General features: G+C 39.9%; 2 protein-coding genes across 4 annotated transcripts in view; both read right to left on the minus strand.

Annotated features, from left to right (window-relative positions):
* The window catches only part of CCDC112 (coiled-coil domain containing 112), a 36,151-nt gene extending 33,384 nt beyond the window's left edge, over positions 1-2,767 (minus strand). Inside the window, exon 1 of the mRNA XM_085011726.1 lies at positions 2,675-2,767. Within this exon, the coding sequence (XP_084867852.1) occupies positions 2,675-2,767 (93 nt within the window). The remainder of the gene's footprint in view (positions 1-2,674) is intronic.
* A 20,190-nt stretch (positions 2,768-22,957) lies between these two features.
* LOC110259445 (uncharacterized) overlaps positions 22,958-26,513 on the minus strand; it is a 153,946-nt gene continuing 150,390 nt past the window's right edge. For all 3 annotated transcript variants that reach the window (XR_014838588.1, XR_014838594.1, XR_014838593.1), the window contains one exon: positions 22,958-23,618. The gene's annotated coding sequence lies outside the window, so the exon portion shown is untranslated. The remainder of the gene's footprint in view (positions 23,619-26,513) is intronic.

Below are 26,513 nucleotides of genomic sequence, written 5' to 3' on the forward strand. Positions count from 1 at the left end.
GTAAAAAGTAGTAAGAATTTCATAAACAGAAAATTAGAACAGGCCTTTGCAATATGCAGATTAGGCAGCTGCCTGCATCATCATTTGTGGGCCCTTTCTATAGCCAGAGCTACAAAATATATTTTCATTGTATAATTTCATGTCTTATATTTTGTACCAATTCTAACTTAACATCAGAGATTTTCCCTTCCTTAACTTCTTTTATATTTGTATTTCTTTTCTCTTAAACACTGAAAATATTAGTTCCTTAGAATATTAACTTATTTATTTACTTGGTCTTGCAACAATGATGCAGTTTCAAATTACAACTCTGAATATTACCATTAACAGCAAACTGAGCAAAGCTTAAGATGATTTTGCAGTTCTTTTTGTCCTTAGAATATGTCCTACCTGGGGTATCCAGATAGAGTGTTGTGTTCAAGAGTTTTCTGAAATCTGTCTTTTCTGTGCAGTAATGGGATCCGTTTTTAAGTACTTGGATTCTGTTGATTGTGTATGTGTTCCATTTCACTGTTTCCTCTTCTGTTTTCAGCTTACTTTTTAAAAATACGTAAAACGTGTGTAATATATGTACCATCAAAATGATATGACATGATATAATATATATAATAAAGAAGTCTTGCTTCCAAAGACATCCTCTGCATGCCTTTTCAACTGATCTTCAATATAATCATTTTTATTAATTTATGGCATGTTCTTTGGTATTTTTTTGCAAAAAATGAGTATATATGTATTCTTATTTTTTCCTTTTTTCTTATGAAAACATGTAGCATATGGCATTAGTTTCCTAGGGTGGCCATAACAAAGTATCACAAACTGGGTGGTTTATAACAATGGCAATGTGTACTCACAGTTCAGGAGGCCAGAGTTTAAAATCATGGTGGAGCAGAGTTGGTTCCTTCTTGGGGGTTTAGAGGAAGTACTGTTCCAGGCCTCTCTCCTTCTGTGGTCACCAGCTCCCTGTGGCATTCCTTGGCTTGTGGAAGTGGTACTCCAGTCTTTGCCTCTGTCTTTGTATGTCCTTCTCCCCTGTGTGTCTGTGTTTCTGTGTTCAAATTTCCTTCTTCTTATAAGGACACCAACCATTGGATTAGGGTTCTCCCTAATCCAGTATGACTTTACTGTAACTTGATTCCATCAACAAAGACCCTGTTTCCAAGTGAGGACACATTCACAAGTACTGGGCATGAAGACTTCAGCATATCTTTTTAAAGGATACAATTCAACCCATAACACAATACATAATATTCTACACCTTATATATTTTGTAACTCACTTGATATAAATTCACAGACATCTTCCTCATTTAAAAAAAATTTTTTTTAGGGCTATGAGTGAGGCATATGGAAGTTCCCAGGCTAGGGGTCAAATTGGAGCTACGGCTGCCAGCCTAAACCCCAGCCACAGCTATGCCAGATCACAGCATCTGTGACCTACACTACAGCTCATGGCAACGCCAGATCCTTAACCCATTGAGCAAGGCCAGGGATTGAACTGCATCTTCACAAATAGTAGTTGGGTTCCTTTCCACTGAGCCACAATGGGAACGCCTTCCTCGTTTTTTCAAAGGACACATAGTATTTTATTTAAACAGTCATTTATTAATGTTTGGTGTATTTCTAATCTTTTGCTAAATTATGGGGAAAAATTTTTTTCTTCTACCCTTCTAGGTCCTTCTTGTAGTTTAATAATTAAATTGACATGAGAAAGATTAACAGGAGAAAATCAAATTTTAATCTTATACAAAAAAGAATTCATAAAAATATGAATGAGACTCAAAGAAATTACCAAGGCAGGCAGATTTTATACTTTTTAGACAAAGAAACAATCAATTTGTGAAGAACTGACAAGACAAAGGAACTTGGGCTTGGGTACTAGTTAGTAAAGAAACTGAGCAGAATTTATTCATATAGCTTCTCCAGCCTGAATTCCCCATTCCTAACAAGAAAAATGTCTCTACTTTCTGGTGCAGGGAAGTTGTCTTTCACATGGGAGATTTATCTTCTGCTTTCAGGGGTAAAGAGGAGAGGGTCAGAGTGTCCTTCTTGCACTAGCTGTTTCTCAGGTAACTTGAATTCAGAACAATGGGCCAAAGTGGCATATTTGCAGGTGGCCTGCCCCGAACCCCACTGCAAGTAACAATTCATCAGTATTTCATATCTGGGGAAGTGTATCTTCAGTGAAACTGCTGAGTCACATGATAAATGCAAAGACAACATAGCTAGATATTGCTAAATTCCTTTCCCTGGCTAAGTTGTACCATTTTACAGTCCCACTAGCAATGCCTGAGGGTACCTGTTTATTATTTGCCATCACAGTATTTCATCAATTTTTGTATTTTGGACAATCTGAATAGATGAAAAATGTTATCTCCTAGTGATTTTAATATGCCTTTCTCGTGTTATGAATGAAGGTCAGCCTTTTTTCAGATGTTGAAGGACATTGGCTTTTTCTTTTCTTTTTTTTTTTTTACTTCCAAGTTAAATGCATTTTTATTTTCCAAAGTCCATTCACAAAACTGAATTGATTAATTTCAGCTGCATAGCAGCTAATGATTACTGCATGGCAGTTAAAACAATGTGAGCAGTGAGTGGCTCAGATAAAGGTCCTCTTAAAGATGTTCCTTTTAGCCATGAGCTTGGACTGATGAGCTTCTGGTTTTTTAAGAGCTGACAAGCCTGTAGTAGCAGACTCCTCCTTGGCAGTAATAATTAAAACCTTCCGCCACTGCCATAGCTACTGCTGCTGCTGGAACTGCCATGGCCATCTTAGTTTCATGGTTCAGCAAAGTATTGGCCTCTACCACCACAGGGGCCAGAACTTCTGCCTCCAAAGTTTCCTCCTTTCATGGGTCCAAAATTTGAAGATTGATTGTTGTAAGTGCCAAAATCATTGTCGCTTCCACCACCTCCAAAACTGCTTCCATCATTACCAAATTATAGCCATCTCCACTGCCACCATATCCACCACCACCACGACTGCCACCAAGACATTGGTTTTTTCTTTAAAACTCTGTTCACATCTTTCCCCAGTGGGATTTGGCTTTTCTCTTTCCAGATTTTAAGAGCGCTTCATCAATTAGGCGATTATAATATAATTTAGTGATGTAAATTACAAATATTTCCTTCTAGGTTTTTAAATTGTTTAGTGGCATTTGCTTTGAAAAAGTTTTTTTGTTTTTATGTAGTCAAGTTTGTCAATGTTTTAGGACATTCTTTGATGCTTCTGGATTTGTAGTTATAATTGGAAAGGCTCAGTTTATAAAAAAACAAATCCTTGTTTTCTTGTGTAGTTTTACTTTTTACATTTAGATATTTGGATTATTTGGATTTCATTCTCATATCCAGCCTGAGCCATGGATTCAATTTTACTTTTTCCCAAATGGCTATCCAGTTATGCCAAAAACATTTATTAAAAATAGTACATTTTCACCAGTGATTTTAGGTGCCACTTTTCACATATAATTGCTCTACTTTGAATTTCTTATTCTATTCTATAATTCTCTATATCTAGTTATGTATCCGTGAACATACTTCTTTATTTATAAGGGCTTTATAAAATGTTTTAACAACTTACAGAGCTAGTTCCTCTCTTCTTTTTGGGGTTTTCTTACCTTTCTTTGCTTGTTCATTTCCCAAAATAACTTTAGAATCAAGAGTCTATTTTAGGAGAAAAAAATCTCAATATTTTTAATGGAATCACATTATACATATATATATTTTTTTACTAACTTGAGAAGAATTAACATATGTGTGATGTAGAGTTGTCCAATTCATGAACAAGGTATGCTTTTACATTTTTTCAAGTCTACTTTTGCATCTTTCAAGAGTAAATATTTTAAGTTTATTCCTAAGTTTTAAAAATCTTTTTTATTACAACTACAGCTGTGATTTCCCTTTCCTCAATATCACCTAGTTGGTTACTCTTTGGGTATACAAAAGACTACTGATTTTTATTTAATTTTTTTTACATTGCTACTTAATCAAGTCTCTTAATTTTAGTTTTTAGAATGATTCTTTTAGGGTTTCCTTTTACATTGTTACATTATCTATTGCAAACAGAGATCATGTTACCTCTTTCTTTCCAATTCTCAAACTTATTCCAGACAGGAAGAAGGAAGAAAGCTGTCAACTGGGTTCCCCTGAAATCAGATCATAAAATTAAGATGCAGAAGGGCCAAATGTTTTGTTTTAATAATTATGCAGCGATTTTTACTACAAATTGAACAATTGTGAAACAGTTATGATTCATCCCAAAGTCAGAGAATAATATACTCAAAATGTATAGAACTGCCCCAGAGAGTTAGGCAAAATCAAATATATTCTTATGCCTAGGCACTGGATTCTTTTTACATAAGGCTTAATTATTAACAAAATATCTGTATTACTCTCCTAAACACTCTAAGTAAGTGTATAATTTTATAGTTCACCTACGGAATCCACTAGTATAAAGTGACAGAGCTGGAATAAAGTTGGTTCATATTGACTTCTGAAATCAGAATAAAAGGTAACCAATATTGCTTACATAAGGAGAGATAATTTCCTCTACGGTTTTCACGTTAAAAAAAAAAAAAGTTAAGAGTTCCCTTGTGGTGCAGAAGGTTAAGGATCTTGTGTTGTCACTGCTATGGCTTTGTTGCTGCTGTAGTGCAGGTTTGATCTCTGACCTGGGAATGTCCACATGCCATGGGTACAGCCAAAAAAAAAAAAAAAAAAAAAATTTGAACTCCTTTTGGCTGACCTTGAAATTACTGCTCTCATACAAAATATTCACTTGTTTAAACTTAACTATATTATTCCTGGAAACTAAAAAGAGAAAGTGATTTAAAGAGTTCCCAGCCTTTCTGCCTGTACTTTGCAGTCCTTCAGAAATATTAATGTTCCCTAACCAGGTAGTCTCCAACAGACTGTCATTTGCCAGAGGATGGGCCCCAAATATCTGTTGTTGAACAATAACAACAGCCAGAGAAACAACAGTCAATCTGCCTCAAAAGTAGCTGTTAAAGACAATTTAAAGGTGGGTTTGTATAAAAAGGAAAAAAATGTGAATATTTATTTTAAAAATAATAATCCTTACTTTTTATGGCCTACTGTGTGCTAAACACTCTTCTCAACACACATAACTATGCTTTGGTGTAAATAAATCAATTTTAAGCATCTTAGTTAATACACTTTCTAAGATAATATAGCTAGAACATGGCACAGCCAAGCATCAAGCCTGGATCTGACTTTATAGTCAATATTTATTTTCCCAATGCCTAAAAACATCAGAGCTTATTTTTCTTGTTTTGAAAAATAATTTTTTCCCAGAGGCTAGTAGAAAATAAAGAAGATAATCACTTGTGTTCGAATGGATGTTGACGATTCTTTTGCGGGTAGTCCCAGGGTTTTATTTTTCAGATTTGCCTCAGGGAAATGAAAAATCTTCAGTATGGTTGACAGTTTTACGACTATACCACTTGGCCCCAGTAGAGCATTTCTGCTTGAAAATTCAAACCAATGTGATGAACATGAACTTATCATTTAAAAAATTGATTTCAGAAAGAGGCATCATAGGCTCATTCTTCTACAGCTAGATAGAAAATTAAACTCATAAATCACCTATATATGCCCTTGGATTTACTGCAAAATTTTAAGAACTTCTAGCTCATAGGAACAAAATAACTTTTCAATTGAGTGTTTTACTTTTGCTTGAGAATTTTAAATCAAAACAGGTCTCTCTATATAAATGTGGAAGGTAAGAAACTGTACATCATGAAAATATAAAGAAAATATTAACAAATGGTTAGGACTTCTGTGATGTTTGAGATTTTTTGCAATTATCTATTAATTTGAGCAGCTATACTGACTACCTCCAGCCTTTTTTTTTTATGTGAGAAAAACAACTATTTTTAAAACCAGTACTTTTTGAATTTTTGTTATATACAGGCTGAGAGAATCCTAACATTTTAATATTAGTTGGTGTTTACAAAAAGTAAATGTCTAGTGATGGGCATAATTTGCAGCACAGAGACACCGTATGGCTTGCTCACACTGGAAGGAAAATCAAGTATTAGTTTAGGGCTGTTATCAAGGAAAGACTACAGCTACCAAACAGGGCTTCTGAGGAGAGGGAAATACCAGGAAGTGGACATCCTACCCTGAACCGGGCATGAAAGTGGGCAGCATTGAGAGACTGCTCAGAGGGTATTACAGATCTGCTTGCAGGAAGTACCTGCTGGAAACCTTAATGGAATCAAAGAGAAAGAAAAAAGGAAAGGTTTTGGTTTTGCACAAGTATGTAAAGCCGAGTGTGCACCTGACTTGGCCCGTTGGTCAGTATAAATGAATAAGACATAATAACTCATTCCTGCAGATGTGTTTCCCCTGCATATTGATATTTCTATGAGGACTGGGTCCTAGCTTGGGAGGCAAGAACTTTCTTGGCAGAGCTTGGGAACCGTAGATGTCAGCCACCTATGGCAGAACTGCTCTCCTTCCTTAAGGCTGCCATGGGAGACCACCTGGAGAAGGGCACAGAGAGGGAGCCTTCAACACAGAGTAGACTAGATGACTTAGTTCATTAGGTAATTCTGCAGAAATAATACAGATATAATTCAAGTGAGAAGACAGAAAGACCCTGGTACATAAAATTTTACAACTCTCTTAAAGCTCTAGAGTCAAAGGAGCTATCAAAATTAAAATTGCAATTTGATTAGAAAACATTGGTAACACTACATATAAATATCCCTAGAATACAATCATCAGAAGAAAATTAGCAGTTTCAGTAGTTATATTCATAAACAAGAAAGAAAAAAAATAAATGAACTAAACACCCTGCTCAAGAGGATCAGGGAAAACTCAACAACCAAAAAAAGGAAAACAGAAAAAAATGAATTAAGAAAAGTCAAAGAAAAAAATAATAAAATAAAAACCAGAAATGATAATCCTAATGAATAAATTTAACCAGTTAAGATAGATAAACCAGGAGTTCCCACTGTGGCTCAGTGGGTTAAGGTCCTGATGTTGTCTCTGTAGTATATGGGTTTGATATCCGGACTCGCTCAGTGAACTAAGGATCTGGCATCGCCGTGAGCTGCAGCATAGATCACAGGTGCAACTCGGATCTGGTGTTGCTGTGGCCATGGTGTAAGCTGGCAGCTGCAGCTCCAATTTGACCCCTAGGCCGGAAACTTCCATATGCTGCAGGTGTAGTCTTAAAAAGGAAAAAAAAAAAAAAAAGATAGATAAACCTCTAGCTAACCTAAGAATTAAAATTAAGAAAGCACAAATATACTTAATAAAAAGGAAAGGAAACAAAGGAAAATAAAAGAATCACAGAAGACTATTTTGCTTGACTGCAAATAAATATGAAAATCCAGATGAATCAATCATTTCTCTAAAAAAATACTGTTTACTAAAATTGTTAAATCAAAAATCTAGATATTAAACATTACAAAGCCTAAGAAAAAGGAAAAAGTTGTTAAAATGGTAGGCTCCCAAAGAGTACCAGGCCCAGAGGGTTTCATAAAGCCTCTAATTTTGTGAAATCTTACAGAATAAATAGCCTCTAATGATTATTTTTTAAAATATTTATTTATTTATTTTGTCCTTTTGCCATTTCTTGGGCCGCTCCCGCGGCATATGGAGGTTCCCAGGCTAAGGGTCGAATCAGAGCTGTAGCCGCCTGCCTACGCCAGAGCCACAGCAGCGCAGGATCCGAGCCGCGTCTGCAACCTACACCACAGCTCACGGCAATGCCGGATCGTTAACCCACTGAGCAAGGGCAGGGATCAAACCTGCAACCTCATGGCTCCTAGTCAGATTCGTTAACCACTGCGCCACCACGGGAACTCCTCTCTAATGATTTTTAAGTTGTTCCAGAGCAGAGACAAAAAGAGGAAAACGTCCAAATTTTCATAAGTCATATATTGATACCAAAAGCTGACAGCAAAAGCACAAAAAAGAAAACTACTGATAAAGATAATTTTGAGTATTGATGCAAAAAATGTTTATCACCTTGTAGCAAACTGAATCCAGCAGCAACTCTCCCCTCAAGATCATGAGAATGATTCAGTATTATTCACTATGTTAGGGAGTGGTTGGGTACAGTCGTTTGACTTAGCATCTATTTCAGTCTCTTCTTAGTGTGCCATCTGTACTGTAGAGACTGGAAAGCTCAGAACCCTCATTTCCCAGGCTCCTCAATGTAAATTATGTTTTGCTAATCAGAGGCCTCTGTGTGAAATTTGATTTCAGAACTCAAATAGAGAAAGACACCATAGCAAGGCACACATTTTGCTGGGACGCATTATAGCAGACACAGAGAAACTCTGCTGCTGAGAGTTTCAGCATCAGTTTTCTAATTCAGAGGTGACAGAGAAGAAGGCTTGTTGCTGGAGCTAAGAATTCTGGTGGCAACTTCTTGTCCCCAGATCACATTAAGGCAGTGACCTTCTGGAGCTAAAAGGAGGAGCGTGACTTCCTCACTACGGTAGAGGGAGCAGGTCTGTTGGTGGGCCAGTTCTACAGTATGGCTTTGGGAGTTACTCCCAGAGAGCTTGCACCTGCAGCTCCCCATTGATTTATAAGCAGCTCATCACTTGTATTAAATCCCTCTCTGATTCACGCAAGTGAACTCTGGTTAATAAAATAGATTAAAAGAGAAAAAAAGGTACAATTTTCTCTATATATGCTGGGAAAGCATTTGATAAATTTCAACATCTCTAATTTATTTTTCATAATTTTCATAAAACAGCAAAGATCGATATTTCTTAAAAACTAGCACTAGGTTTAATGAGGACGACCAGAAGTATTCCCATTAAAATCAAAAGTAAGACAATTATACCTATAGTCACCATTATTATGTAGCATAGCTCTAGAGGTTTAACCAATGAAATTAGACAAGAGAAAGATACAGGAGGAAACACTGGAAGAAAGCTACATTAATTACTATTTACAGATAATTGTATACTTGGAAAACCCAAAAAACTCAATTACAAGTCTGTTGCAAACAACATGAGAACTTATGAGATGGATGGGTACTAAGTTAGTGTGCAAAAATCAACTGCCTTCATCCATACAAACAACCAGTTAGAAAACATAATGCATATTTCAACTCATCTCAATTTTGAAAAAGAAAAAAAAGACATAATGAAAATAAAGACCCAAATTGCAATAGCAAAAAAGAAAATACCCCAAAAATAAAAGGACACTTCCTGCTTAACAAAGATGACATTTTCTTTTATTTTCTTTTTTCTTTTTTCAGGCCACTCTTGTGGCATATGGAAGTTCCCAGGCTAGGGGTTGAATCAGAGCTACAGCTACAGGCCTATGCCACAGCCATAGCAACGCCAGGTCTGAGTCATGTCTGCAACCTACACCACAGCTCACAGCAATGCCATATCCTTAACCTACTGAGTGAGGCCAGGGATTGAGCCTGCATCCTCATGGATACTAGTAGGATAGGTTCTTAACCCGCTGAGCCACAATGGGAACTCTCAAAGATGGCATTTTAAATTAGTAACTCTGGAGTTCCCATTGTGGCGCAGTGATTAACGAATCCGACTAGGAACCATGAGGTTGTGGGTTTGGTCCCTGCGCTTGCTCAGTGGGTTAATGATCCGGCGTTGCCGTGAGCTGTGGTGTAGGTTGCAGACTCGGCTCGGATCCCGCGTCGCTGTGGCTCTGGCGTAGGCAGGCGGCTACAGCTCCGATTCGACCCCTAGCCTGGGAACCTCCATATGCTGCGGGTGCAGCCCAAGAAATAGCAAAAAAACAAAGACAAAAAAAAAAAAAATTTAGTAACTCTTTCAGAGGGGACTTATACAATAGGTTAACCCTCATACCCATGTGTGTCTGAAAAAAGTTATTTTGCTCATATCTGAAGGAGAATCTGGCTCAGTAGAAAACTTTAGATAGAAAGTTTTCCTCAGAACAATGAAGACATTGTTCTATTGTCTCTTCTACCTAATACTGCCACTAAGTCCAATAACCATCTGACTGTTATCCATCTCTAGCTAATCTGTTTCCTTAATTTGGAAGCTCTTTAAGAAACAAAAACAAAAGCAAATCACTTTGCAATTTACTGTCAGAGGTTTGGGTAGAACTTAAAGCCTGCCAAGTCCAGCACAGCACTGGAATGTTCTTCCCATTATATCTGATACCCTAATGACTACTTACTGTGGAAAATAAAATGCCAAAAAATGTAAGCAAAATTTATCTTCAACTAATTCAGCTCACATTCTTTAATGATTTCCTACCAAAGAAATTTGAGAACCTCCCCTTTCCAAAACTACAGAAACTGCATTTCAGTTTTTGTCCACCAGATGTCATCCAAGAAACAACAAACAACCGTAGAGAGTCTATATTCGATTCTTTGCAAAAGAAATATATTTCCATGCTTTATGCATGAAAATTAGAATGTTCTTGTTAAGACCGATGAGCAGTATGGGTAGGAAGGCACATACTAGTTAAAACCTTGGCAGAAAAATAAAAACATTTACTCTCATATTCAGATTCTCAAATATAGTCAACTGACTTTGTCTCTTAAATAGATTCAGTTTCCCAAATTTTATACTAAATCTAAGAGCTCTTTTTAGTGAAGATTATTAGAATAGGGTGGGTTTTTGTTTGTTTGTTTGTTTTCCTTTTTTAGGGCTGCACCTTCGGCATATGGAGGTTCCCAGGCGAGGGGTTGTAGCCTATGCCACAGCCACATCAATGCCCGATCCAAGCCACATCTGCAACCTACACCACAGCTCGCAGCAACGCCGGATTCTTAACCCCCTGAGCGAGGCCAGGGATGGGACCCACAACCTCATGGTTACTAGTGGGATTCATTTCCACTGCGCACAACAGGAACTCCAAGCATAGTTTTCAACACTACTGATTTCTATATGATATAAGCAGTTTAAAAGAAACTCAACTATTTATACCAGAATGTAAACCAAAAGAAGAAAGACTAGTAAAACTGTGAAGTTCATGAACTAATTTTTACCAACTACCTCTTTCAGTCTTTGATAATCTATTATCCCCTATTGTGTGTGACCAGGCTCCTTAAATGACCTACAAGCCCTGCATGATCTGGGCCTGACCACCTTTCCTGTTTCCTTCTCTTTCCTTCCTGGTTCTCCAGCTACCCTGGGCTTCTTCAGTTCTCCAAATGTGCCGGTGCTCCTTTGCCTATGTGAGCAGCGGAATCTGGAGCGAATCCTTAACCGTCTCTTTAGCCATGACCCTTCTGGACACAGTTTGAATGTCAGTTCCGAAGGAAGCCTTCTCTGGCCATCTCCACCCTCATTTGGGTTTGGATCTCTTGTCATCTGTTTTTCCCATCAAAGAGGTGTCACCATTTGATCTGATCTAGAGAGCAGCCTCCATGGGACACCCCTATTCTATGCCATCTAGTCATCAGTAGTGCTTAATAAAGAAATATTTTTATTTGTATTTATTTGTAAATAAATAATGTTTCATAATTATTTACTTAAAGAAAGAATTTTTTTTTTTGGCTCCCCGTTGGGGAACCTAAAGAAATAATTTGGAGTTCCCGTCGTGGCGCAGTGGTTAACGAATCCGACTAGGAACCATGAGGTTGCGGGTTCGGTCCCTGCCCTTGCTCAGTGGGTTAACGATCCGGCGTTGCCGTGAGCTGTGGTGTAGGTTGCAGACTCGGCTCGGATCCCGCGTTGCTGTGGCTCTGGCGTAGGCCCGTGGCTACAGCTCCGATTCAACCCCTAGCCTGGGAACCTCCATATGCCGCGGGAGCGGCCCAAGAAATAGCAGCAACAACAACAACAAAAGACAAAAAGACAAAAGACAAAAAAAAAATAATAATAATAATAATAATTTTTAATTTAAATTTTAAAAAATTTTTAATTTTTCTTATTTAAAAAAATTTTTTTGTCTTTTAGGGCAGCACCTGTGGCATATGGAGGTTCCCAATCTAGGGGTCAAATCGGAGCCGTAGGCACTGACCTAAGCCACAGTCACAGCAACACCAGATCCAAGCCTCGTCTGCAACCTATACCACAGCTCACAGCAATGCCGGATCCTTAACTCACTGAGTGAGGCCAGGGGTTGATCCTGCATTCTCATGGATACTAGTTAGATTAATTTCCACTGAACCACAATGGGAAGGCCAAGAAAGGATTCTGGAATACAGATTACAATGTTTGTACACCTTCCCTACTAGGATGCAAGTTCCATGAGGAAAGAGCTTTGTTTCATTCACTGTTGCATTCCTGGCCCAACACAAGCCCACTGCAGGCATCAATAAGTATTTGTTAAATGGATACATGCATAAATTAATGAGTAAATATTCTCTAAACAAAACATTAGAAGATATTTGGACACATGTGCAGAATGAGGATTAGCTTTAGACAGAGTTGCCAAATTTGGGAGCAATCACAAGTCTTTTTTTTAAGCAACTATTTTTGTCCACTGGTAAAGTGGTATGTGGATGACAAAAACGTCGGTCATCTGAGGCAACACCAAGGTGAAAGTATACTTTCCTTATTATTTTTAGCAGCAATTTTGTTTCTTATACCCCTTATTCACTCACTTAGGAACCAGCCAAAAATATGACACTGAATCCTTTCATCCTGGGGGACTTAACTGAGATTTTTCAAGTAGGATGATGTAGTGCAGTTATTGACTCCCTCTCGTAGGTGGATGCAAGGGTCGCCACAACTCTTCCACCCAGGAAAGGGCCTGGATGGGGGATTTTTTCAGGAAGTGCCACAGCATGGCACAGGAATCCTGAATGGAATTATTCAACCCATTATTCCACAAGTATTAATCATTTATATATCATTATGTGCCAGTTACATTGCTTTAAGCTGGGGCTACAGAGCCAAATGAGACATGGGCCTTGCCCTCAAGAAGCCTACCATCTTTTAGGGAAGACAGGCTCATAGATCAACAGCTGAAGTCCAGCATGGTCCACACACAAATACAATGTGCGAGGTATCACAGCAATACACAGTTCAATGTAAATTAGAGTTGGGGTTGGGGGACCTCAAGAGAATTTCCTTAAAGAGGAGACACCCGAGCTTAGTTTTCAAGGACAAGAAGCATTTAACTGCAGAAATAAAAAAAGGGGAAACAAGAAGTTCCCACTGTGGCTCAGGGGTAATGAACCTGACTAGTATCCATGAGGATGTGAGTTTGATCTCTGGGCGAAGGATCTGGCATTGCCATAAGCTGTGGTGTACGTCACAGATGTGGCTTGGATCTGGCATTGCTGTGGCTGTGGCATAGGCTGGCAGCTGTAGCTTCGATTCAACCCCTAGCCTGGGAACTTCCATATGCCGCAGATACAGTGCCAAAAAAAGAAAAGAAAAGAATAAACAGACTTTTAGAAGAGAAAATAAGGTGAGAGGGGGCTCAGAGAAATGAGACACAGTGGCTTGTGTAGCGAAGAGAGTCAGCCTGCTCTAATGAAGGGTGTAATCTAGAAGAGAGTCAGCTTGCTGTAATATAGAACAGAGTCAGCCTGCTGTAATCTAGAACAGAGTCAGCCTGCTGTAATCTAGAACAGAGTCAGCCTGCTATAATGAAAGGGTGAAGCCCTTTCAACTAGAAGCTGGGAGACTCGCAATGACAAGTAATTCCTCCACTCCCACTCTCACAACCCAATCCCAGCGAAGGGAAGACGTTTTCAACGTGAGTGACAGCTATGGCAAATGCAGGTTTACAAATTAGCATGAGCTTTTATTATGGGTTTTCTAGGGGAAATCACTGAAGCTGGTGGAAGAGATCAGGCAAAGACTTTGGTGAGACTACGCTGTTGCATCTGTAAGAGATGCTCTAGTAGCCTGGATACCAGACACCAGAGCCCAAGGAGAAAGCTAATGAGCTGCCATTTTCTGGGGAGGTACAATCTCAGGGAAGCACGAGTGGGGGAAAAGAGAATGAGGCAGAGGCAATGTGAGTGAGGCAAGAGTCAGCCCACGGTTGGTTAAAAGCCTGGTTAATGTTCCATCTCACGGATGTGTTCAGTAGTTCACGTAAATGAATGCATCTCAAGGCAGCCCGTCAGGAGAAGGGAAGGGAAAGGGATCTATCTTCCAGGTCTTTCCCATGCCCCATCTCCCACTGGTCATGAGTCTGCCCCATGGGGCACTGACTACCCTGCAAAGGCATGGCTTGGTCTCCCCAGGCACCAGAGGGAAGCTGAGCTTAGCAGGCATCTACCATGTACTTCAGCTACCTATTACCTTTGGACCCATTTTACATTTGGCGAAGGTCCTCGTTTAAGAGTGTGCTCTCCAAAGAAAGCATAAATTCTTCAGACGCCTTAGATGTGAGGACGCAGGGTCTAGGTTCTGCCAACCAGACCCACATGACTGGGAAAGTGAATGAGGCACCTCACAGAATCCACTCTGGCAGATGGAGGGAGAAGCAGCACCTTCCAGAGACCATGGCCAGAGAGGTCCTAGCACTAGGCCACCCCTGGGGGTGTAGGAAGAGCTGTCTGGTCCTAGGGACAGCGGAGTGTCCCCCAGAGTCCTCCTGCTATGTAACTTGCAGGTAGCTCCTGGTCTCAGAGCAGCAGTGGCTGACTCTCTGGCCTTCACTAAGATTCTGAGAACTATTAAAACCTTTACTTAATAAAGGCTTTGGGGGAGTTTTTTTTCTTAAACTAGCTAGAGTGGGTTGTTTAAAAAATCAGAGACCTTGAAAGATTCATGTAGCCTAAAAATAAATTCGGGGTTGTCTTCAAATTATGACATACTTCTAATCCTAGATCTGCTCATTTATGTGAAACATACTGCATTAATTTCTATTCCATATCCTATAATCACAGAATTCTAGAGTCTTAGACATAAAAGGATCCTTTTAGAGACTATTTTATCACTTACTTTTGGCTTTGAGCAAATCTTCACACCACACCCATGTGAGGGAACCAAGCTTCTCCTGAAATAAACAGCAACAAAAGATAATTTATATGAGCTGAAATGTCTTTGTGCCAGCCATCCTATGAGTAGGGCTGGGAGGGCACTCTCAGGAAGTTTTTTTTAAATGTGGGAAACAGGTGAAGGGCCTGCAGGCTGTAACCTAATTTAGTCAGACACTTGTGGTAGGGAAAAAAAAAGCCAGTGACCTATAAATCAGTCATTTTTCTGTAATATCTAGTGAAACCAGGTCACTTACTCCAGCCCTAACTTTGTTCACCTGATCTCTTGGCATTTAGTTAGTTACGAATTTCCTTTTGATAAGGTTTATTAATACATGTATAGGAGAAACAAAAGTATATGGCAAAACCCACAGGAATTTTTGGAAGGTGTCTCCCCTTAAAGGATCCACCTATACCCCAGGTATGTTGTAGCTGAATTACGCTAGGATCACAAATTGTTAGAACAGTTATGATAATTTTCTTCCTTAGTACATTAAAAAAGAATATGGTAAAACTTTCTTTTGATTTGACTTCCCTCTTCAGTGCAAGGTTATAATCACCAAAGGACCACAAGAATGACCTCCAACCTAGAACTATTTATCCCCCAAGGACGGCTGAGTGAGTGAGGGTGGCTGTTAGGCTGGGGTGGGTATCAGAATTACTGAAGGGTGCTATGGCCACTCTCCTCCTCTCGGTTGTCACAGGCCTCCTTTGGTTAGGATGGCAAAGAAACAGAGCTCTGGGCTGGCTGATCAGAAACACTTTAATGCAAAATGCATTAGCTGGCAATTTCACCTTATCCAGTCCAGAGAACTCTGCCCCAAAGTTAAAAAAAAAATCTACCCTGGTCACAAAAGGGGATAAAAGCCAATCACAGTTGTAAAAACATATCTTATAGTTTTACAAAGAGATATTTCTCTAAAGTAAACCATTTTGTGACTATATTTCTGAGACCATTAGCCTCCTGTTGTTTCTCCATTCCTCTCTGCCTATAGTCCCTTGAACATATTCAAGGCCACTTGTCCTGGTTCCCCATGGTATGTGGCCCCAACTGAGATTCACCTCCAGGAGGAGTTGGGGTTCTTTAGTGGGGTGCATCACATCCTCAGTGTGCTGAGCCAAAACCAGATGGAGAACCATTACCTTAGGGAAAAAACAGAGGACAGGAGTTCCTGCTGTGGCACAGTGGGTTAAGAACCTGACCGAAGGGGCTCAGGTTGTTGTGAGGCAGCAGGTTTGATTCTCGGCCTAATGCAGTGAGTTAAAGGATCCAGCGTTGTAGTACATGTGGTGGAAGTGGCAGCTGCGGCTTGAATCCAACTCCTGGCCTTTATGCTGTGGGTGCAGCCATTAAAAACAAACAAACAACCCCTCTCCTAAAAAATGAACCACGCCCCGCCTCCCCCAAGGATAGATCTTGTCAAAGCTGGTTTCTTTTTTCCCTTAATTTCAAGTGACAACTACTGCCTCCTTTCACTTTAACTTGAAACACCATGCTCAGCAGGCAGCCGGACAGACCACTGTACCTTTCTCTTTCTCACACTTGAACACAAACATACACACAAACCTATAGCAAATTCAGACACAACGAGCAGGGAGTTCCCCTTGTGGTGCAGCAGAAATGAATCCGACTAGTAGCTATGAGGATGCAGGTTTGATCCCTGGCCTTGTTCAGAGGGTTGGGGATTTGGTGTTGCTGTGGCTGTGGTGTAGGCTGGCAGCTGCAGCTCCAATGTGACCCCTAGCCTGGGTATTTCCATATGAGGCAGGTGTGTCCCTAAAAGCAAGAGAAAAACAAGAACAAAACCCACGAAAGAGCATATGGTGACCACTTAGTCCACTATCTCCCACCCCTGATGCCCATTTCCCTGATCCCTCATTCCCCTCTGAGGAAGCAACTATCATTAACCTGTTTCTTGTTTATAATCTCAGAGATATTCTTTCCTACATGAGTAAGTATGTGGGGTATGCATGTATATATATATTCTCCTGTTACACACAAACATATGCTCATACATTGTTTATACACACATTTTTTTATTAACAAATAGAGATAATTCTGTATTAGCACACAGCCCTATTCTTTTTGATGGCTGCAGAACATTTAACTGTAACAGAGAACATGATAATTTCTCTAGTAAACTCTAATTACTCTCTTTTCCCCTCATCTCCTATCCTGTCAACTCTAAATTAAAGAAAGAACACAGCAGCATTTGATATTAGCCACAGAGTTTTACCCTCCAATCACCTAAATGGCATTTCCATTTAGGTACTAAATGGATTGGAGGGTATTTTGCCATAAACATTTTGTTTTTGTTTTTGTTTTGTTTTGTTTTTCTTTTTAGGGCCACACCCCAGGCATATGGAGGTTCCCAGGCTAGGGGTAAATTAGAGCTAGAGCTGCTGGCCTACACCACAGCCACAGCAATGCAGGATCTGAGCTGAGTCTGTGACCTACATCACAGCTCACAGCAAAACCAGATCCTTAATCCACTGAGTAAGGCCAGGGATCGAACTGACAACCTCATGGTTCCTAGTTGGATTCGTTTCTGCTGCACCATGATGGGAACTCCTTTTTTCCTGTTTTTAAAGCCTGTTTTTAACAGAAAAACTTTAAATCTTATTTCTCTCAAATAGTTTATCTCGGCACTAGTCCCTTACGTACTGATACTAAATATGCATAGGATTGATTTTATTATTCCCACGTGGTAATGATAAAATTCATTTCCTATTTTCAGTTAGGGTGAGGTGACCAGAGGACACTGAGAGTAGCCCAGAAATTCTGAAGGATAGGGATGGATAGGCATCTCTGTCCTGCCCCAAGGAGTTCTCTAGCTGTCTTGACCTCAGAAAACCTGCCCTTGGAATTTCTGCTGGCATATATTTGGATGCAACCAATCTGATCTTCTGGTCCATTCCTTTAGAGTTGCTAAGGAACTCTGAACTTTCTCCTGATGGGGTCACTGGACATCACCATAACCAAGGGCTCTACCAAAGTCTCAAAGCCCAGGAAAGTGACAGTGAAGGAAAAAAAAAAAAAACCCACTGTGTTGCCCTCCCCTCACCACCATTAACAATTTACAACCAACAATGGTTCTCTTTCATCATCCCACCAAATACAATGGCAAGAGAAAGAAGCTCCTAGTAATTCCACATATTTCCGCTGCTACCAAGACTCACAAGCCTGTAACATCATCCTTAGTGTAAAGAAAAGTCCAGAGGACAAACACCTTAGGGTGAACAACCTTTCTTTGAAAGAAGTAGCAACATCACTTTCTGGTGTTATGGCCACAGGTGGTCAGCTGTCCTCCAAAAATTTATGTTCCCTTCCTTCTGAAGGGAGAGCAGTTGGGGGAGTAATTGCCCAACCAGGGTTAATTTTTCCTAGCCAGCTTGCATTTATTTAGGTGCACTGGTTCTCACTAGGGGAAAGTGAGTGGAAGTAACCTGTGTGATTTCTGGACTCAAGAGGTTAAAAAACTGGCATAGCTTCTCTACTCTTCCTCTTTCTCCATCTTCTGGCTGGATGTTGACACAGAGGCGGATCTTCACAGGAGGCAGAATCTCCTCCAGCCTGGGTATCTAAATGGTTACCTGGAACAGGGCTGTCTCCCCCCTTCCTTACCCCCCACTTTACACATCTACTTGGTTTTACATAAGCAAGAAATAAACTGTCATTATGTTAAGCCACTGAGGTTTCCATGTTTATCCGAACCCAGGGCTTCAACAGCTAGCACTTGTTAACATATATAGATATTTACCATAGGAAATGTCTTTGCAAGAAAACGTATACATGAACATCAATTGTAGCACTGTTCACTCTGAGCAAAAAAATGGAAAGAACAACTTAGCTTATTCATCTGTGAACTACTACACAGTAGTTAAAAGTGAGTAGGTCTACATATATCAATATGGAGAAAAAAAATCTCAAAAACAGTCTTGAATGGAAAAGGCCAGTTACTAAGAGATGTGCACAGGATAATCTTCCATACAATTTAAAAACACATAAAATGATATAATACTGTTGATAGTCATATACCTATACAGTAAAAGTGCCAAAATGTGTATGGAGAAGATACCTTCAGGTTAGTGATCAGCACTAGGAAAGGAAGGAGAAGAAAATATGGTGGGGGGAGGGGAGAGGATGCTTTAACTATAATTGTAGCTTTATTCATTATGAGGCGGTCTCCTACCTTGGTTCCATTTTAAAGTTGGGATCTGAGGGCTCCCTCAAAATAGCACCCCCTTTCCCACCTAAGTGCTAAACCAAATAAAAGAAAATCAACGATTCAGACAGCCTGACAACAAAAGTTCACATTTATTAGATGATGAAAATGTGGCTCAGATATGAAATTCTAAATGATGGACCCCAGGAATAGACAAGAGTAATGATTCATTTACCCACAGGGCTGGACCTACCATCAATGACCCTACAGGTGCCTTTAAATCTTAGCTCCTTACATGGCAGAAGGCGGTCAAACCTTAGGTTCTGGGTGGGCAAGCATGCGCTCAAGAGGAAGAGGATAGCAGAGGACAGCCCTAAGCATGAGTAGTTTCCATTTCCAAACCTGCCAGTGAGGGCAGACTCCACCATCCAGGAGCAGGAGTGAGACATTAGCAAGACACCAGGGTGTCTCACCAGCCCAGCTCCCTTCATGGAGAAGGACATCTCAGGAGAGGATAAAAATGTACCCCTCCCCCTCCCCCACAGTTGGTGTGTCCTAAATTCTGGAGACAGTTACACAGGTGTCTGTAGTATTAAATGCTGTATTATTTGTGTATTTGAAATAGTTCATAATTAAAACTTTAACTTAGAAGAATCCTTAGTATAAATGCCTCACAGCTCTGCTCAAATGTTCTCCTGTGATACAGAAAGCAATCTTTAAAGGTGGTACTTGGATCAAATTAAAATTCATAGTAAAAAACAAAAGCACTGGGACCAAATAGCTTTGTCAGGTAGATCAAAATGAGCCTGTCAAGGAGTTCCCATTGTGGCTCAGTGGAAACGAATCTGCCTAGGATCCATGAGGATGCAGATTCCATCTCTGGCCTTGCTCAGTGGGTTAAGGATCTGTCATTGCCGTGAGCTGTGGTGTAGGCTTGGATCTGGCATTGCTGTGGCTGTGGTGTAGGCCGTGGCTGCATCTCTGATTTGACCCCTAGTCTGAGAACCTCCATATGCTACAGGTGTGGCCCTAAAATAAAAAAGACAAAAAGACAAAACAAAAAAATGAGCTTGTCACATGCCTGCCATTTGTCCGTGGATCTGAACACTTCACTTGAGGGAAACAGTGAGATGGCCCACAATACTTCCTTGATTCAGATTCAAGCTCACCAGATATTCCTCCACTCAGAGGAATGGCTGAGGGCTTATGGACTCTTGAGTCAGACCTAAACTTAATCTAGAGTCTCTCATGACATACTGTCTGTGCAAACCTTGCACAAAAATCACTTAACTCTCTGTTTCTGTCCATCTCCTTACCTGTCCTGCCAGGTTGTTTGGGAGGTTTAAATGAGATGAAGGCTGTGGATCCCTCTGCATGGCCAGAGAGCCCAGAATCAAGTAAGGGCCCAAGTTTTCCTGCACACATGTGCACCCCTCAGAGACCCATCTCAGAGGAGCATGCCATGGGGAACAACAAAATGCATCCCTCCCTGAAAGACTCATCTTTCTGGTCCCCTGAAGAGATGAAAAGCTTTTCTGTTTTACACACTCCATTTAGAGAATGCATTTTGTTACATTAAACAAAGCAAAATGTCCAATATTTAATTTGCTTCAGTAAAATCTGGGCCCAATCCTCCTTCAGTTCAATAATAAAAATAAAATCCTACTGGAAGACACACTTCTCCTCTGTCCCATTTTGAAATTCTCACTCAAATCTGTGTCTATGTGAAATTCTGAACTCTTGTTAGAGTTAATATTTCCTAGGTCTGCCCAGATCGATGTTCAATCACTCACGTGAAGAATATTAAGGCTTGGTCGAGGCTATAACTCTTTCAGATCGTTTGTTTGATATTTAAAATTTCCAGATTTAAAACTGGAATTAAATTCACTTGCTTCTTTGCTGTCTGTCTCCCTGCACCAGTATATAAATCCTGTGAGACCCTAGAATTTCCTTGGTATATAACAGGAACTTAACAAGTCTACTGTTGAATAAATGAATGAAAGGTGAATGAACCAGCAAGCTTTTCACGATACAACTGAAAAAATACTGCCTAGGCTAGAAAATAAGATTTGTACTAGGCTAAGCTTCCCATCACATGAAGGCACTGAGTATTACAGGCAGTTTTTCTCTTAATTTTTTTTTTTTTGTTGTTGTTGTTGCTTTTTAGGGGCACACCTAAAAAGCGTGGAAGTTCCCAGGCTAGTGGTCAAATTGGAGCTACAGTTGCCAGCCTACACCACAGCCACAGCCACGTGGCATCCAAGCCGTGTCTGCAACCTAGACCACAGCTCACGGCAACACTGGATCCTTAACCCACTGAGTGAGGCCAGGGATCAAGCCTGCATCCTTGTGGTTACTAGTCAGGTTCGTTTCCACTGCGAGAACTCCAATTCAATTATTACCACAATGGGAATTCCAATTCAATTATTTTTAACTCTCCCTTTTTCTCACTGCTAAAGTTAATCTACAACCTTTCACATGAATGAACGGTGTACCTTTTACCTTGTACGCAGATTTAAATACATTTTCGGTGGTAATATGCATGTGCTATTGACAAATGAACGAGACATGCTTGGTCCTGGGGAGATTCCTGAAGTATGGTTGCTGGCTTTCCTGGCAGCCTTAGTTTGTCAGAATAGATACTGTAAAGGGCCATTTAGATCTCTCATTCTGTGTGGGATGTTTGTCTAATTTAATGCCAGTACAAAAGAACTGCGGTTAGAGGTCTTTCCAAGGGTTAATGACATCATTTCTTCCATAAGACAAGTTTGTTTTTAGCTTTCGTGAAAACACTGGAGAACTACTCTCAAAGTTATTTTCCTTAATAGGCTTTCATATGTTAATAATTTCTCATATTTTTAAAAAAAAAAACTGTAAGTGGAAACAAAAAGTTCAAAGAGTGTTTATAAATGATTTTCGTTCTCTTCTAGAAGGCGGCCTTGACCTTTGTGACTACCATGCCAGAGACAATGAAAGGAAAAATTACCTTCAGGCATTTATGTGAACTCAGCACTCAGGGAAATTCCATTTGTCTGCTGGCCTTAAAGGCAGTCTGAAGAAGATTAACAAGGAGGAATGTAGCTGCTACTTAGAACACACTTCCATAGAAGCAGGAAAGTCCTGCCTACATAGGCGACAGGACACATGTATCAGAGGAACGCATTTCAAAAGCACATTCCAAAGAGCTCTGTTTGACAGTCTCTGCCTCTTTACAGCACTGCAACTGCACCCTGCTTCGCGACCTAAATTAATTTTTCCTCAAGAGTTCTTATTTTTTACTTCAGTCTTTTGAAGTTGTGAGGTAAAAACCTTGCTGGCCCATTCATTCATTCAATGAAAAACTATTTATTAAATACCGATGATGTACAAGTGAAATTCCAGCTGGTCACAGAGCTTATGTACTAATGACTGAAGACAGATGGTTATCAAGGAAGCAAAAACATAATTTCGATTCGGGATGAGGGCCGTGAACAGAACAGAAAGATGTAATGGAGAATGCAAGCGGGTGAACCTAAGAGAAACTGGTTGCGGAAGTGCCGTTTGAACTGAGATCCTACACATGAGAAGGCATCAGCCTGGTGGAGGTGCTGGGACGTAGTATTCTAGGCAGAAAGAAGGGAGAGGCAGGCAGGTGCAATCAGCTCAGGCAGGAGCATCCTGACATGTGCTGGGAAGAAAAGAAGGCTTACGTGATGGGTCCAAGTGAGCAAGGGGACGATGGTGCCAGACGGAGTAGACAGCACAGGATAGCAGAGTTCGGATTTTCTGCTAAAATGAGAAGTTGGTGGAAGACTTTCATCAGGGAGGGACCTGATCTGATCTGTGTTTTCAAAGATTGAGCTGCACACTGTGTGACAAATAGATCTAGTTCAGCTTTGTAATTTAGGCTGATACCAATTAAACCAGGCATTCTATTAGGGTCAGGGAAAAGATTGCTCTTTTTATTTTATTTTCTGTTTCTTCGGTTTTGGTTGTTGCTGTTGTTGTTTTTCCTTTTCTTTCTTTCTTTTTTTTTGCAAATCCAGATTAGTGTCTGATCTTTCTCCTTATTCTTTCTTATCTTTAGACTTGATCTCTAAAAACAGCAGGGCTTCTGATGATGACCTTTCCTATCCCCACAGCACAAGTCCATCATGACCTAATATGGAGAGAAAATCAGTCCATTGCCTTCTGCTTTCCTAGCAAACACATTTGTTGGTCTGACCTGGAAAAGCCGGGCTGCAACTCTGCCAGCCACCAAGGATTTCTGACAGGTCAGCTATACTTGATTAATTGGAGTGACTCTCTAGTTTTCTCCGAGAGTAGAAACCAGTTCTATCAGGTTACTGCCCTCCTGACACAGGCCTAAAATATGGCTGATTGTAAAGGATGTCTTAATTAGACACTTCAGCATTACAACGGAAGAGTAAACTGCTTGAAGTACGAAGTGTACTGAGCCCTCAATGGACGGGGCAAGGCTGTTCTCCACGACTTCAGTGTGAGCTTTGACAATTACAGTGACAACAATAGGCACCACTTTCTGAGCACTCAGTTTTCACCAAGAATTCATCCAACGCTGGTGTTGGCAAACTTCATCTGCAAAAGACCAGACAGTGAATGTTTTCAGTTTGTGGGCCATCTGGTCTTACTGCAAGTGGTGCTCAACTGTGCAGCTGTAGTGAGAAAGCAGCCACAGGTAAGGAAAGAGTGTGGCTTTGCTCCAGCAAAATTTCATTTTCCCTAAAAGGTTGTGGGGCTGGACACAGCTTGATGACTCCTGGGCTAAATGACTTACTGAGGACCCCTGGTTTAAAATACTTACATGTATTAACTTACTTGATTTTCAAAACACTCTGATTATACCCTTTAATTTATAGATGAGGAACTGTGGCACAGAGAGGTCATGTATACCTGGCCTGGCCGGCATAGCTCATACTTGTAGAGCTGAAGTTCACAGCCACACAGCGTGGCTCTCAGTGCCAAGCATAGAGTCACCGTGAGTGTGATATGGCCAGGACTAGCCCTGTATAGATGCTTAGTCATCTATGGACTTCACTGACCAGTTTATGAGTTACCTAGGTTCTTTATAAGATGCCTGTGTAATAGGATTGAGGACTAGGGAATGGAATGAACCAAACAGTACAACGCCTGAATCAGCACAATGCTCTGGAGGAACGGTCAGATCACTCTGCATTCTTATGTTCTTCTGATATAAAATGTGAGGGATAGGTGGGGTATCTCGGTTACTGAGGACCCCTGTGCCTGGGTAGGTGTGATCATCTTGGCAGTTCACAGAAGAACCGTAATATTAGCAGCCAAAGATTTTTCTATTTCTGTTTGTCTTCTTTCCCCTACGTATTCCATGTGATTATTATGAAGATCAAAAGAAAGGGAAAGAAGTACAGAGAACAGTGGAGAATAAAGAATTTCTGGAATAAGAGAAATTCAGTAGTATATACTAAACATACAGTAAAACATTTTATACTTCATTTTATTTCTCTAAAAATATGGCTAGGTATGTATGCTCTTACACGGCGATACTAGAGAACTCTCCTGGATTTTTAAGAGACTAATAAACATACTAGGAGTTAGTTTATTAATTGGGAAGAAAAAATTTTATGGTAAAATCTACTCCATCTGTGTTAACAAGCCAAGTCAAAGAGAAAATCTGTTGCATGCTTCTCCAAACCCCAAAGCTCAATCTCTGTATATCATTTGCAGTGCTACAGGGCTCCTTCTTTATATATATAAACTATTATTACTTATATATGTAATATATAAACTTATATATAAGTTTACTTAATATATAAAGTAAACTAATGTGTGCAGTGGAAATTTATTTTGTGTAGAACTTTATTGGATTTTTTTTAAATTTTTATTTTGAAATAATTATATATTCACAAGAAGTTGCAAGAGAGACAGACGGAGGTCTCAAATATACTTTACTCAATGTACTCTGACTGCATCATCTGCATAGCTATAGCTCAATACCAAAACCAGGAGACTGACACCGGTAAAATATACAGAGCTTATTCACAGTTTCGCCAGCTTCACATGCCTTCATTTGTGTGCCGGTGTGTGCAAGCGCATGCATGCATGTGTTCACAGATCTATGCAATTTTATCACAAGAGCAGATGAATGTAACCACCACCACAACCAAGACATAGAACTGTTTCATCAACACAACAGCTGCCTTGGGCTACCATCTTTTGGCTGTGTCCTCCCTCCTTTACCCCTGGCCACCACTAATCAGTCCTCCATCACTTAATTTGTTGAATCAAGAATGTTACACAAATTGCATCATATGATATGCAATTATCGTATATTTTGAGACTAGCTTTTTTACACAGCAGAGTTCCTATTGTGCATATCAACTGTTTGTCTTTCTACTGCTGCATATGGATGGACCACAGTTTGTTTATCCATGTAGCCACTGAATGGACATTTGAGTTGTTTACAGCTTTGGGTTATTATGAATAAAGCTGCAGTGAATATTCATGCACAAGTTTTGTGTAAACTTAAGTTTTCATTTTTCTGGGATAAATGTCCCAAAGTGCAATTGCTGGGTCGTGTGGTAAAGGCATGTTTAAAGAAACTACCAAACTGTATTCTGGAGTAACCATACCATTTTATTCCTATTACCTTTTTTTTTTTTTTTTTTTTTTTTTTTTGTCTTTTGTTGTTGTTGTTGCTATCTCTTGGGCCGCTCCCGCGGCATATGGAGGTTCCCAGGCTAGGGGTTGAATCGGAGCTGTAGCCACCGGCCTATGCCAGAGCCACAGCAATGCGGGATCCGAGCCGCGTCTGCAACCTACACCACAGCTCACGGCAATGTGGGATCCTTAACCCACTGAGCAAGGCCAGCGATCAAATCTGCAACCTCATGGTTCCTAGTCAGATTTGTTTCCACGTCTCCACAATGGGAGCTCCATTCCTATTACTTTTTAAAGTTTTAAAGTTAAGTAAGGAAACTCCTTTGCTATTCAGTATTAACTGCACTATTTATTATGTATAGTTTAACAACTTAATCAAGTCATTTATTTTGCCACCTCATAAATTACAGACTTAATCTTATATTAAATTTATTTTTAACTTAAAATCCACCCAACAGTGGAAGAGAATATAATCCTCTTCATGCCCCTACTACTACCTACACTTTATGCAGTTAATCTTTATTGATGCTTTCCTTTCTAATCTTATAAAAACAGGACAGTCTCCACCGCCCTCAAAAGCATGTTTTTATCCTCTTTTTGTAAGAGGAATGTATAAAGCAAAGTGAAACAAGAAATGCTTCCAAGATTCAATAGTTTAAGAGCAGAAAATATTTGCTCTCATTGAATTGACTCAAAAGTAAATTTAAAAAAAAACAGAAAAACTTGATTTTTTATCCCTTTTTTCCCTTTACATTTTCATGGGTAGACTAAAATATCAAATAGGAGAGAGTTCCCGTTGTAGCACAGCGGAAACAAATCTGACTAGTATCCACAAAG

Source organism: Sus scrofa, chromosome 2 (assembly GCF_054392235.1).
Source record: "Sus scrofa isolate SSC_HxYL_T2T_F1_AM1 chromosome 2, Sscrofa_HxYL_maternal_Yorkshire_Landrace_v2.0, whole genome shotgun sequence".
Taxonomy (NCBI): Eukaryota; Metazoa; Chordata; class Mammalia; order Artiodactyla; family Suidae; genus Sus; species Sus scrofa.